Below are 14,433 nucleotides of genomic sequence, written 5' to 3'. Positions count from 1 at the left end.
CCACTACAGAAAATACCTTCTGCCAGTTCAGATTACTGTGTCTAAATTCTGCTGTGTGTTAAACCTCTGCATGTCCCTAGGTATAAGAAGAGGAACAATCATACCTCACTTAGATGTTAGAATTTTACTGTGCAGCTGTGCATAGAAACTGAGAGCTGTAATGCTTTTGCTCCCTTGGTAAACCAGCAGTTCGTGACTCTGTTGCCACACAAGAAATTTGTGTCACAGCTAGAAATTGAGTCATGCCTCTGAATTCTACTCCAGCGCCTTTTGCTTTGGACCATCCTTCTTATGTTAAAAGTTCATTTTTACAAAGATTAGCAAATGAGTTCTTGTTATTTAGTATTTGCAGGGACAGTAAGAAAAATGTGCTAGAATTACTGATATTTAATGTAGGTCTTGCTTGGGCATGGTTTCTTCTGGAGTGATCAGTGAGGATTAATGGTTTGTTGGTTCTAGTAACCATGTGTACCTGTTCAGAGAAGGGGACAAGCAAACTGTCATCTCAAACAAGAGGATATGTCACACATCATGATATGGGTGATTAATATTCTCTGAAATAAGTCTTAGAGATGTTTGTATGTCAGTAGCCACCAAACAAAAAAACCTGGTTTTGAAACTTATTTCTCAGAGAATTCTCTGGATATTCCATACATACATTCCATTCCATAACAAGACTGGTCATAACAACTTTTTACTAGTGCATATTTATAGTAGATAGGAGTTTGGGATGGAAAGAAAAAAAGTAATAGATTGTTTTTCTGTCTGAAAATGTAGGAATAATTCCGACAGAATGTAATTGCATGACTTTATTTTGAGTAGGGCTTTGAAATTAACATTTCTAGTTCTTAAAACACAGACACTTGACTCTTGTTTTTAATTCCATGTGAAATAAGGAATTACCAGCTTTACAGTCTTCTGTCCCTTCCACAATGGCGAATTTTTTTCAGTGTTTCTGGAAAGGCAAGTGTACTACTTTCTGAGGCACAACCCTGTCTCTGCAGCACCTAGGTGTTCCTTGGAAATACTGACATTCTCAGAACTGACATGGCCTGGCTTTGCTTAGCTTGTGAAACCTAAAGAGCTCACAGAGAAGGATAGACTCAGAAACAGAGTCAGAGTTATAAAACAAATACCATTTTAGAAAGAATGGAAATAAATTCTGACTACTGTGTTAACTTCAAACCTTAGCAGTCAAGCTTGCTGCTTCCAGTTATGTTTTTAAAAGGATGTAGGAGGAAGGACTGAACAGTGCAAATGGCACTGACTAAAAGTGGAAACACTTATTTAAAATGTCAGCATTTAATCAAAACTCTGAAACAGAGAAAACATTTAGCTTTTTCTGTCTACTATAATGTTGACTGCTCATTTAAAATTATAGCAGTCAGTCAGATTTGGAAATCACAGTGTAGTGGACAGCTCGGGGAGAACCACAACAGGACTGTCATGGTCAGTTTAGATTTGTTAGAAGCATTTTTTTTGTACTTTGTATGTATGCTAGGGGTTAAGCTGATCTCATGTGTAAGCAGGAATAGAATTTCATTCCTCTCACACTGGAGCACTTTGTAATTATGTTGCTCTAGAACTCTGCAAAACACCACAATAAAAGATAAAAGTCTATTGGCTGGTCTGAAAAAGAAGGATAATAAGATGATACCGCCATCTCTATTTTTTAAACAATAAGGAAATATCAAATGATCTGATAAAGAGTCAGGAATGGTTTACCTACAGGCTACATTACAGTATAGCTTTGCATGATGTCAGATGATGTGAAGTGACATCATACCTATGAAGCTTTTCATCCCTATCTTCACAACCTTCCAGGTTTTTTGGCCACTAAAATGTCATCTTGCACCTGGCCCACCTTCTATTTAGTACATTTACCAGTTAATCAGAGATGAGAGAAAAGTTTTCCACCGTTAAATTTCTACATCTGTAGATGTAAGCATATCAGAATGCAAGCACAAACTTCTAGAGCATAACACAAGTAGACCTTTGGTACTGAAATTGAAGACAAGGACCCACAAAAATCCCAAGTCTATAGTTGGCTAAACTTGAAATAGAAAACCTATTTGTGTATTCCCACAGGCACTGCCAGCATAGCTAAGCTATGCTGCTCAGGGCTTTCTACAGACCAGAACATTTGGGATTTGCAGGCTGCAGGTAATTCCACCAGCATCCTCTGATCCAGAAGGCACAGCAGGCATTGTCTGCTCACACTGACATGCAGGCACCACATTTCTGTAGGCAGCATAGCAGTAACATCCCCTTTCACTGAAAAATTTCATGATAGTGATGCATCCTAGTGGTGGTCAGCAATGACTCTTCAATAAGCAACATACTGCTTTGATTTCTCTGTTAGCCTGAGTCAGTGCAAGGGTGATGTTAATTCCCAAGCCAGAGCCATACCAAAATGATGATAGGTGAAGGCTGACTAGGATAGGGCAGCTTTCTGTCTTGACTGTGTGAATTTTTTCACAGAGAACAGTGAGAGAACAGGGAAGTTAGTCTGATGATTAAAGGACTCCTCTAGAGGAACCAGATTTGGAGCTATAACAGATGAAGGGAAGGGAAGGGAAGGGAAGGGAAGGGAAGGGAAGGGAAGGGAAGGGAAGGGAAGGGAAGGGAAGGGAAGGGAAGGGAAGGGAAGGGAAGGGAAGGGAAGGGAAGGGAAGGGAAGGGAAGGGAAGATGTTCCACTTAACCTGACAATTTTTTAAACTTTGTTAAAATTGTTAAATTGCTGTTAAAAAGAAAAAAAAAAACACACACAAATAACAGTACCACACCACCTGTATCAAAACAGAGAGCAATAAAGTAGCCATCCATACTTCAGGCATTATTTCTATACCTGCATCAGAGAGTGTCTTTTTTGGATTATGAGTCATGTTTTGGAAACATTCTTTTTGTGGCAGTTCATGTTAGTGTGGATACAGCTCAGTCAACATGCTTGCTCTAGTGACTCCCAGACTTACATAACTACATATTACCACTGGGGAATTTATTATCTAAGGAACTTAGCTAAATTTAAGTCCTTCAAAGTTAAGTGTGATGACATGGAATGTTACCACAACTGTTCTCATGATAGAACCCCAGATAGCAGTTTTAAAAGAAACACATTGCTAACTCAGCTTTCAGTGAAATGTGTCAAGCATAGAATGCCTCACATAGAATACCTCAAATATTAAAAATAATTAAAGTATCTTTGAAGTGGCATACACTTTCTAAAAAGTTGCCTTTCATCTTTTAACATGAATGTTTTCCTGTTCTTGCCATCTTCCTGTTAAACATTTCTTTTCCAGCCATTGCCCAATTTTACTTTTGGTCCTTGAACACAACATAATTCTGGACCTTTTGCTATTCGGTTGTTGACCCTTGCTACCTTTCCTGTCTATGAATCTTTAAAACTGAGCAGCTGAAATTCAGAGAGGGATAACTGCCACATTTCCCTTAGAAATCTAGCCATAGGAGGTATACTGGCAGCAGATTTTCAATGGAAATCACCGTTTCCACCCACAGCCCAGCTGCCACATTTAAACCGTGCTATATGGGGCTTCCGCTCCCTTGGGAGGCTGTTTTCATTTTCCTTCAGAGGCTCTTCTACAGTCTAATGGAACTTACTGTCAGCTATAAAAAGTAACATTATATGCCATAGTATTTTTTTTAATTGTGATGTGACTCAAGTTGAAGCCTTCTTTTACTGGACTAGAATGTGATGGAATTCAGTTTGACTTTTTTGTTTGTTTTTTTTTTTACCTGAACAGACATCTTTTCTTTCATCAGATATGTCAAAAAAGGCCAGATTAAGGCAAAGACATTTAGGCATCTGGCTTTTGGAATCATGTGATTAAACTAGGAGGTAAGCTTTTATTTTTAGACTAGAGTATTTCTAATTCTCCTAATCATGAAAAAAAAAGGTGAAAAAAAAAGTAACTGAACATGAGATATAGATTTATCCTTTGAGTCTGCCAATGGCTTGAACCAATTTCTTTATGGTAGGTAAGCTTGTAACTTGGTGGAAGTACTACCTGCAGGACTCCCTAATATTACAACAAAGCAACTTCTGTGTGCTGCATTTCCGTAGATTATTATCACAAACAAACATATGCCTTACAGGGTGGAAGTCATGGCAGTGGGCAGAGGTTCTCAGTCCTTTAACAACCAGAATTTAGAATATTTCACACCTGAATAACTCCTAACCAACCATACAAGACAAAGAGCAGTATCCTGTAGTTTATGCTGGAGGTGAGACTCTGGTACATAAGCACTAAAGTGTTTGCGGCTTGTATCATTTCACTTTTCTCATTTTTGTTCCTGTAATTCCAGATGTTTACTGATGAAGTCTTGTGTTAGAAGGCAGCTCCACAGTATTATTCCTTTCCATTAGTTATATTCTGTAGCCATTAGTTTTTTTTATCAAGTAAGAACCTTATTGCTATAGTTACAGGAAAGTTGTTTTGTCATATTTCTTAATTCTGAGCCATATATCTTTCTTAGTTTAAATTAAGTTGGGAGTCAGTGCTATTGTGTATCTATGTAGAGGTGATGAGAAGAGTATTTAACGTAGCTGATAGTCTCACCATAGTAGCCCTACGTTACAGATATGATAAAATGACAACGTGCTCTATTACTCAGTACTTAAGTACATGCTACAATGACAGTTTGACCCATTGTGTTGTTGGTAAATATGCCGTATCAAGTCTGTGTCTAAGGGTGTTGATTCTACTAATGGGTATCTAGCCATGTTATTAAATGCTTGACAATGTAAGTACATGAATGGCCTTTGATTTCCAGGAGTTTATGTCCCTTGATTTTTGGATGCTTGAACTTAGTATGCTGAATTGCTTAAAAGCAATCACATTTAAAATGTTGGAATAGAAAGATTTCATATCATGTTCAAGGCTCAAACATTGTGACTATGCAAAGATCTTTTGTAACTGATGGATGCACTCTTGTAGCATATTCTAACCGTTTCAAACTGATGAATGATTGATTGTGAACTTTTCCATTTTATTATATAAGTTTATAGTGAAAAACAATTAATTAATTGGAACTTGCCTTGCCCTCAAGCTGTAAACAGAGTTGTCATTGCCACTGAATCTGAAAACACAGAATATACACAAATCTGGTCATCTTGGCAGCTCTAGATGATGCTTGTATTTAACTCAGTGTAGCCAACTTAATTTTTGTCTATATGTAGAAAAATAGAGGGTTTTCTTTCCCAAAGTTTTTCTTCCAGTTTAGATTTTTTTAAATAAATGTGGACCCCAAGATTTTGAACACAGAAGTCAGTGTTCTTTGAGTTAGTGCAGAAATGGTCACTGGCTTTGCATGTTTCCATTTTCATGTGTCTGGGTTACATCTAAATCAACATCAAAGTGCACTGAATCAATAGCCACTTAGCAAAACCTGATTATATGCATTTCATCTAATGAATCAATATGAGTCATTAAACCTGTGCTCTTTGCACTATCCTACACTCTTTGATCATCCCCTGTATTCAAGGATCTGGCAACAAGACATAATCAATTGTGGCTTCCGGCACTTGAACACACAGCTAGGTTGGGTATTTGCCATCCTGAGACTAGAGTGCAACTGCAGCATTTGTCTGACTTTGGATCATATAGGCAGTCTGGAGAAGACAGCAAGGCTATAGGGAGGAGAATTATCCATGTTAAGTGATACAGCAGCTGTGGAAAGGAAAGAAACAGGGTTTGGGGTTTCTCATTACAAAATTATTATGGTGCGTGGTTTTAAATTCTGTTAGGTGCTATCTTTAGTGGGGTTGGGCAGATAATTAAAAAGAAAAAAAAGAGAGAGAAAAGGTCTTGGACTTGTCCACTTTCAACAGATTCCTAAGTGGTAGAAATGCAAGTTAATCACCATCATCTCCCTTTACTGTCAGTAGGCAAAGTCTCTAAAAAAGGTGAGATGAATAGCCTCCCAGGAGGTTCCTGTTTGTCTGCATTGACTTATGAAGGGAGCTTAACATGACATGTATAGACCTAGTTTTTAGAAGCCTAGGGGTAGGTGAGAGATGAACCCCATCAATGACATCCTAAGTCATGGGGCAATCAGATATTACATTGATTTATTTATATAAATACTGTTGAGTAATCTACAACTGCAGGGCATGTACTTTGCTAACCTGTGCTACCACATAAGTTTTTAGTCTCATGATTTGTTGCATTTAGTTTTTTATATCTTGCTTTAGGTGAGCTCTCTGTAGATGAAAGTTTTCCTGTGTATTTGTACAACACGTACAAGTACATTGCTGTGCTGTTCTTCACTGAACAGCTATTGTAGTCAAGCAATTAAACTAGTTGTTTGAATGGGTTAGTTATTGCAAAACTGAAAGTTTCCTCTTAGTTGTCATATCCCAAGAGCAGGGACTTTGGTGATGGGTGCAATGATCTTGCCAGCCAGAGGGCAGGTTAGCCAGTAAGTTTGTCAGTGTTTGTCACCATGTTCAGTTGCATCAGTTTGGAGTCGCAGTGAACTAGTGTGGGGAGGTGCTTCCCACTAGAGATGTATAGGATCCAATGAAGTAAAAGATCCTAGCTTTGACTTAAGTTGCTGTGACTGTATTAATTACATTGAAGCTATTCTACTTCATTCTGTAAGTGGCCTTAGATGCTACAGTGCTTGGCAATGGTTGCAAGAAGCCTGATCTGGAACAATATTCAAGGCTCTGACTCAGTTGCGAGCAGGCTCCTGGAAAGCAGATTTGAGCAAGTTAGTCTTCTAGATTGGGATTAGTAGCACATAGGATGCTAGCACAGAGAATTTTAATTCATCTGGTTGGAAGTTTTAAAACCAGTGTGTCCCAGCTCCATCTTGTTGGCTGCAATTAACGATCTCTGTGAAATAAAAGCCCCAAAACTCCATGTCTTGCTTGAACTTCGACTTCTTACTCTTCCCATTTTCTCTTCTATAGTTTACTAATTGGAATACTCAGCAAAGTTCTTTAACTTTCACAGCCTGGGAAGGTTTGACTCAATACCTCCTGTATTCCAGAACAGTACACAGGCATTAGGTAGGACTTTTGTGGGATAGAAAAGATTCCTGACTAGTGTGGCTTAGAAAACAAAAATAATTTCCCACAAAGAAGTTTGACACTACCACCCTACTGTTAGCAGTGTCCACTGGGTTTACTGCTCATTCCTGTAGCAATTTGGCATACTTTAAGCAGTGTTTAAATATGACAGGAAAATCATCCTCAACTGAAGCAGTTTATTCTTGCAACTGAGTAGGCAAATCATTAAGGTGGAGTTCATCTCTTTTTCTGAATTTATTATCATTCCTTCATTCCTATCAATTCATTGATTCAGCTTCATCAAGAGTGCTACCAGCTCTTCCTTTCAATAGCGCATAATCTGCTGGGAAGGGCAGCCTCCTGGAGTTCGGGAAATTCAAGCTGCAGGGTTTGATGGAATCTAAATATTTATGGTCAACTTCTATCAGTTGATAGTATCGGCCTTTTAAAGCTAATAGTCGCTGCTTTGAGAGTGATTTAAAAGGCTGCAGTGTTGTTCAAATTAGTTAGATTTGCATGTTCTTAAAGGACTGGATTTGTTAGAGGACTTATGTGCTAAACAGCTATTTTCTCAATACCCTGCAAGTCTTCATAAGGAGATACAGACTTTGAAGTTACCTAGTCCAAACCAAAGTAGTACTTAACAGTATCCAGTGGGACAAGTGTAAATGCCTTGGGAACTTCCTGCCTGAAGCCTTAAGCAGAAGTTTGCTTCCAAGGAGATTCTTCCTAATTTGCTATCTTCAACTGTATATGATAAAAATTCCACCTCAGTGCCACTTCAGATACTTAAAGTACTTCACTGAGTGTTTCTGATAACCTCATTAGGTGTTTATGTAGCAAATTTTTAGATTCTATTGCCTACCAAATGTTTTGGTTTCTGTTAATTAAATTAAGTTCTTACGTGAAAAACAAGGAAGAACGAGGACTATTATTGGAACACTTTTTAAATTGAAAAACCTTCTGTAAGATTTTTCAAAGTACTACTAAGAAAAAAAGAAAGGAAAGAAAAAGATAATGATCCGCCAAGAAAAAATATTATTCAGATTTAGAGCATAATATTGTCATCATCATATTTTTCTTCACTTGGATCTTATAGCATGAGGCATCTGAAATAATAGATTCAATAGAAAAGAACACAAATGAAAAAAGAATGCTGGTAAACATGGCACATAGGAATTACTTTATCCAAACTAGGTATTTAAAGCTGACTAGACCTTTATTAGTCATATAATCTCTCCTTCTCATTTTCTCATTTTCATCTAAGAGGAAAACTTCCTCCAAACATAGGTGTCATGTCCCAGCTTTGATGTGTGAGTTGGCATATCATGGAGGGAAAAATACTAAACGGTAATCTGATTTAGAAAATCCCTTGTATTTCTTTGGTCCTACACTATGTATATTTAAATAGATATGTTAATTGTTATATATTAGAAATAATAAAAATAATAATTATGCTGAAAATTATGTTAATAAAATATATTAAAATTCAAGAAGTTCAACTCTGGGCAACAAATATCTTTTTCTGAAGAACAGTCTTACTGAAGGTATCAATGAGTAACATCATAAGGAGAAGGATTAAAGGAGAAAAATTACATGAGGAGTAAAAAAATATCATAAATCATCTTCTAACTAAGGAGCATAAAATCATATATTATTTCTTCCATTTCTTCAATTATTAATGTCTGTATGTCCTCTTGGAGCTTATTGCTATGAAATTCAACAACATTATTTCCACAAGAATTATTCATGACAGATTCCAAAAACCAGAGATGACTGAGGCACACAGCAAAGCACTGTAGAATATTCAAAAGTGTGTTTCAGGAAGCCCAAATATATACCCTGCTGAAAGCCAAGAGAGCTAAAGCATGGGGGAAAAATAAGACAAACACAGCTGACCAGGGAAATACAGGGAGCAATGAAAGAACAGATAAAGGCACACAAGACACATAAATCAATGGGGTCATTGCTCTGAGCAGGGATAAACAAGTCTAAAAATAACCAAATAAGGGGATGATCACAAAAGCCAAAATTGAAAATATAGAGAAGATTGCAGAAGCCATAAGGGCAAACCATAACAGATTTCACAAATACATGAGGAACAAGAGGTCAGTGGGACAGACTGTCACCTCCATATGTGATCCAGAGAGGAAGTCAGTGGCAGAGGCTACTGGGAAGCCAGTGCTGCCTTCCCCTTGGTGTGCTTGCTGGAGTGACCACAGGGAACATGCCAGAAACAGAGAGAAGTGTCCTGGAGGCAGAATCTGAAAAATTAGTGAAACAAAGGATTAGAACAGAGCAGGTTAAGAAAGAAAAAGAAGAAAATAGGGCAGCTTAACAGTAGGCTTCAGGTCTGGTGGCCTGTTTCCTAGGTTTCTGATAGATATGGATTTTTTTTTTAACTCTCTCACTCTACAAAGTCTACAGTACATGAGGTATATGTAAGCTATGTGAGGTATACAGTTGAAAGGCAGAAGGAAGCTGGTGCAAGACAGTATTTTAAAAGTTTTAAAAGAAAAAACATTGCGATGGTAGATTTATTAAGTATAAATCCAAGTACAGACAAAATCAAATTCAGGGTTATGTAATAACTGATTAAAATTAATTAGGAAAGAGTTAACAAAAGCTGAGTTGAAGTTAACTAATTATAAGACAAGGATAAATGGATACAAATTGAAAGAGGGGGACTTCAGGCTGGATATTAGGAAGAAATTCTTCACTGTGGGGAGGATGAGATCCTAGAACAGGTTACCCATAGAAGTTTTGGAAGCCCCAACCCTGGCAGTGTTTGAGGCCAGGTTGGACAAGACTTTGAACAACCTGGTCTAGTAGGAGATGTCCCTGCCCACAGCAGGAGGATTGGGACAATATGATCTTTAAGGTCCTTTTTAACCCAAACCATTCTATGATTCTGTGAACTAGTATAATCGATTTCCTGGGAAAAATTACATATTCCCAAGCCTTAGTGTTGGACCCAACCATTGAAATATACAAATATTTGTTTTTGTAGTTGCTGGTGTGTCCTCCATTTTAATTCTATGACCACAGGCACTGAGAATAGATTAATAAAGTTATAAACTAAAGTCTAGTTCACAACTTTACTTGAATAGCTGAGTTGCAAATAGTTAATGAGATTTATAAAAGCGTCAAAGTCATCAGGCAGCTAACTGGAATTTATTTCCATTGCCATTTATGCATTTTCCAGGGGCCCCTGAATCCCAAGTAATGCCTTAGATTCTCACAAACTTTCTAAAATATTGTGTAGAAGACCATAAAGCTATGAAAAAATATTAAAGATGACAAATCTGGCAGTGGAAACAATTTATTTCTACTTTTGACAAATAGTTTATATCTTAAAAATTGTGCAGTTCTTCTGAGATGTCAATTCAAAAATTAAACAAATAGATGTTATTTGTTATCCCCTTGTCCTCTGCCTGATTTCCTAAACTTTTGTGAATTCCAAAGGAGACTGTTTTGGGGTATTACTAGATGAAAACTGTTACAAGTATTTGTGTTCTTAAATGAAAAAAGATTGGAGGAGGGTGGTGTTCTGGCTTTAGAGTGACAAACTGCCCAGGGTTGGATGGGGCTTTGAACAACCTGGTCTAGTGGAAAGTGTCCTGGCCCATGGCAGGTGGGTTGGAAATAGATGGTCTTTAAGGTCCCTTCCAGACCAAACCATTCTATTATTTTACTAAAAGTTCAAGTTTGTGTGAATGTCAGTGGCCAAAAATTTTCACAGTTACTCATCTACAGGTGTTCAGAATGCTTGACCTGTCATCTTTACCTCTTACAACACTGAGCACTGTGTAGTACTAAATGTGGTGGAAACTGTTTTTCAGTGGTCTGTCAAGAGAATGGGAATCATTACTAGAGTGGAAGAAAGTGATAAGAGATCTTCAGTGTTTTGTCATTGGGATAAAGGGATCGAGAATATAATGTAAAATGGGAAGTTATAAGTAGATATGCAGAAAGGGCTATAAAGAACAATTTAAATGTCTCAAAACTAGGTAATCACAGGAAGAAGACTAAAAACTGATATAGCTTGAGTAGTGTTTATAATCACACAATAAAAAAGTTCAAAGAGGAACTTCTTTGAACAAAAGGTACTATGGAGAGCGTTCACTCTGCACAGATTATAGAGGTTACACGGGGTGGATCAGATTCAACAAACGTGGATTATATGACCTTAGAGAAGCAGGTGGCTACTTTGATGGAAGACCAGAACTCTGAAATACTATTTATTTTCCAATGCATTAAAATGATTGATGATGAAGTGGTACTCTACTTTGAAAAGTATGACTTCCTTCGTTGGCAAAGGTTTTTGTTTATTGTTTGATTTATTTTCAATGTGAGAACACTTGCAACACTGGCCATGAAAACTGTTGGTTTTGGTTGTGTTGAGGATCTTGCTTTCCCATTTATCTGGCCTTGCAGTATAATAGAGCAAAACAGTGGAGAATTTAAGAGTGATCCATTATTTATAATAATAATAATAATAATAATAATAATAATAATAATAATAATAACAACCAGCAGCATTAAGAATGTGGTCATATTTTCATTATTCAAACAACATTGAAATGTATCTTAACTGCACACAATCAAAACCTTACTGAATATTACAAAATTATGAAGCATTGCTTTATTCCTGATTGTTGTACTGATACGTTACAGGTAGGATAAGATTGCTGGGTTTTTTTAACTGTATTCATCTGTCTTAGAGAAGAGTGTAACATGTTGAAGAGAAAAAAAAATGAGAAGGAAAAACACACATTTGTATCAGTTCTGTAACTGTTATGTTATCATATGCATGTGACATTTTCAGGCAAATGATAGTCATTTGCAATTTCACAAGTTTTGTAAGTGTCCTTCCCCTTGGTCAGTATTGTGTAAGAAGCATTTTACTTTGAAAACATGCATTCTGAGAACAACAACTAATCATGGTGTAAGATTAGTATATATGACTAAATGAAATCTGGAGGATAGTGTAATAATTTACATCTGTTCTTTTTGCACAGTGTTTATGGATGTCCTTTGGCAAAAAAAAGAAAAACACAAGATAAACAACCCCAAGAACCAGCCCCCAAAAGAAAACCCTTTGTGGTTAAAGCAGACAACTCTTCAGTAGATGAGTGCTATGAAACTGATGGAACAGAGGAAATGGATGAAAAGGAAGAGGAAGAAGAGGAAGAGGATGAAGAAGAAGAGGAATATTCTGATGATAATGAGGAGCAAGGTGATGAGGAGGAGGATGATGAGGAGATAGATCGAGAAGAAGAAGAAGAGATTGAGGAAGAAGAAGAGGAGGATGAAGAGGAAGGTGAAGATGTGGAGGATGAAGAGGAGGAGGAAGAAGAAGAGGAGGAAGAAGAGGAGGAGGAGGAAGAACGTGGTAATAATCAGAGTATTAGTAAAAAGTAAACAATGTGTGTTTTCTGGGTTAATCTTCTAGTGTGGTGTTTGAGGATTTAGCTGTGTGGTTCTCATTAAAGCTAATGGAAGTCATGCAGTTAAATCTCTCTGCTCCACACTGAAAATATACCCCACTGTGTTCTCCTAACATTTATTTTAATAAGTCTGTCTTCCAAATATTTTTTTAATACACCAGCACTCACATTTCAAACAAGGAGGGTGGAGGTGTGTTTATGCTAAAAATGCTTGCATAAAATGTAATCCTAGTAGTGGATTAATGCATGCAGTTACCAGGAGAATATTCACAAAGGTACAAGCAAAGCATCAGCTACAGCTGGGTGCCGTTACTGATCATTTGCAAGTGTATTTGCTAGATCTGCTTATAGAATGTCAAAGATTGCCCACATAAATTCTATCACAAGTTTGCAGATAATTTTTGTGTGTAAAAGTGGAGCTCTTCCCTTCAAAAATTTTGCCCCATACTTCCCCTTACCCTAAGAAACTATTCAGAATTAACTATTATAATATACTTTGATTCTTTGAGACTTGAATGCTGTGTGCTTTAGTTGATTCCAGTAAAAATAGTGACACCTTTACATCAATAACATCTTTCTAAAATTTATGTATTTTGGTTATCATACCATGGCATAAATGCCATTTAGACATACAGGTCACTGGTAGTAACTAAATTAATGCAATAGCAATGTGATTAGCCTATTCGACTTTCTCTTTTTTTGGGATATTGGACTTTATATAACCAGTACTTTCAAAATATGTGTTTAGTGTCCATTTACTCAAGAGTCCATATGCTGATGACAGACATCATAATGCACTGGGGTGAAATGAAGGAATCATGCAAAAATTAATGAACTATCTAAAAAGTATTTTGTTCCCATTTTCAGGGAACACGTTTTTGGTTGGGTAGATTCACCTTTCTAACCAATAAAAATATAAGAAAAGCTTTCAGCACTCCTCAGTTGGATTCCTCTTAGGAACCAGGTATGAAAGTTGTATGACTTTTGTTTCAGCATTCTGTAAGGTCAGATCTTAAATCTTAAAGACAGACTTTGAAAGTATTCTTTCCATTTGGGCAAGATGGTGGCCAGCTGGGTGGCTATAACATTTTCTCAGATATTGCATCTGTAGCATTTCCTCAATTGCCTGAATTTGCCACAAAATTGGTAGAGAATAAATGGTCGATCTTAAAAGTTTCATGAGTTTGATGCAACAGGGAAGCCATTTCCTTTTGCAGGGAACTCTGCTGTTTCAGAACCTGGAAGAGAAGCTGTGTTAAATTAGGCTGATGTACAGCTGGTCTTACTCTCCTGATGGGCAAGCACAGAATGTCCAGCAGTTTCTTTAACAAATAATGGTGACTGAGTTTGTTGGTGCTTAGGTTATGGTGCAACTGCTGCTGTGATTTCAGCTGACATTAAAAACTTTGAATCTACACTATCAAAAATTATAAAAGGAAAAAAAAACCTAAGCAAAACTCAAGAGCTCAAGAAAATTGCTTCTGCCAAACCAGCAGGCTTGACACTCAGTTTATTTTTCTATGATAATGAAACACAGTGGTTTACTTATTCCAACACAGTTACACATGCAGTTAGTGGTCCTAATCAATGTGAAGAGGCTGACATTGCTTTTTGACTGCTTTCCTTCCATATATAGTAGGCTGTGGTTAAGAACTGCAAAAAATTCACAAAGGTACCTCTATAGCTGCTCTGCATATTACTTGTAATTAAAACTTAGGTAGGTCAAGTTTTTCTTTGGATTCCATACTATTCCAGTAATAAAACAAGTGTACATTAATAAATATATATATATGTTCTATGTAAAAAATTAGTAATTAAGAAAAATTCCTCAGAAAATTGGAAAAGTGATAATAGAATTTTATGAGAAAGGTATTTAATGATCTTTTTGAGTATCAACATGGTAATCACTATGCAACAGTCCCAGTTAGAACAAAGATGATTTACAAGA

The 14,433-nt window shown here is 36.8% G+C and overlaps 1 protein-coding gene across 25 annotated transcripts in view; it reads left to right on the top strand.

The window, feature by feature from the left end:
• MYT1L (myelin transcription factor 1 like) overlaps positions 1-14,433 on the top strand; it is a 326,870-nt gene that overhangs the window by 212,794 nt on the left and 99,643 nt on the right. For 18 of the 25 annotated variants that reach the window (XM_027640991.1, XM_027641005.1, XM_027641006.1 and 15 more), the window contains one exon: positions 12,057-12,430. In XM_027640991.1, the coding sequence (XP_027496792.1) occupies positions 12,057-12,430 (374 nt within the window). Of the gene's footprint in view, positions 1-12,056; positions 12,456-13,356; positions 13,450-14,433 lie in introns of those variants that run through there. The other 7 variants (XM_027640988.1, XM_027640999.1, XM_027640998.1 and 4 more) reach the window with 3 other exon arrangements.

This window comes from Corapipo altera, unplaced genomic scaffold (genome assembly GCF_003945725.1).
Source record: "Corapipo altera isolate COAL_440 unplaced genomic scaffold, ASM394572v1 46, whole genome shotgun sequence".
In the NCBI taxonomy this organism is placed as follows: domain Eukaryota; kingdom Metazoa; phylum Chordata; class Aves; order Passeriformes; family Pipridae; genus Corapipo; species Corapipo altera.
The sequence above is the reverse complement of the archived record's forward strand: the minus strand, read 5'-3'. Positions and strand labels throughout refer to the sequence as shown.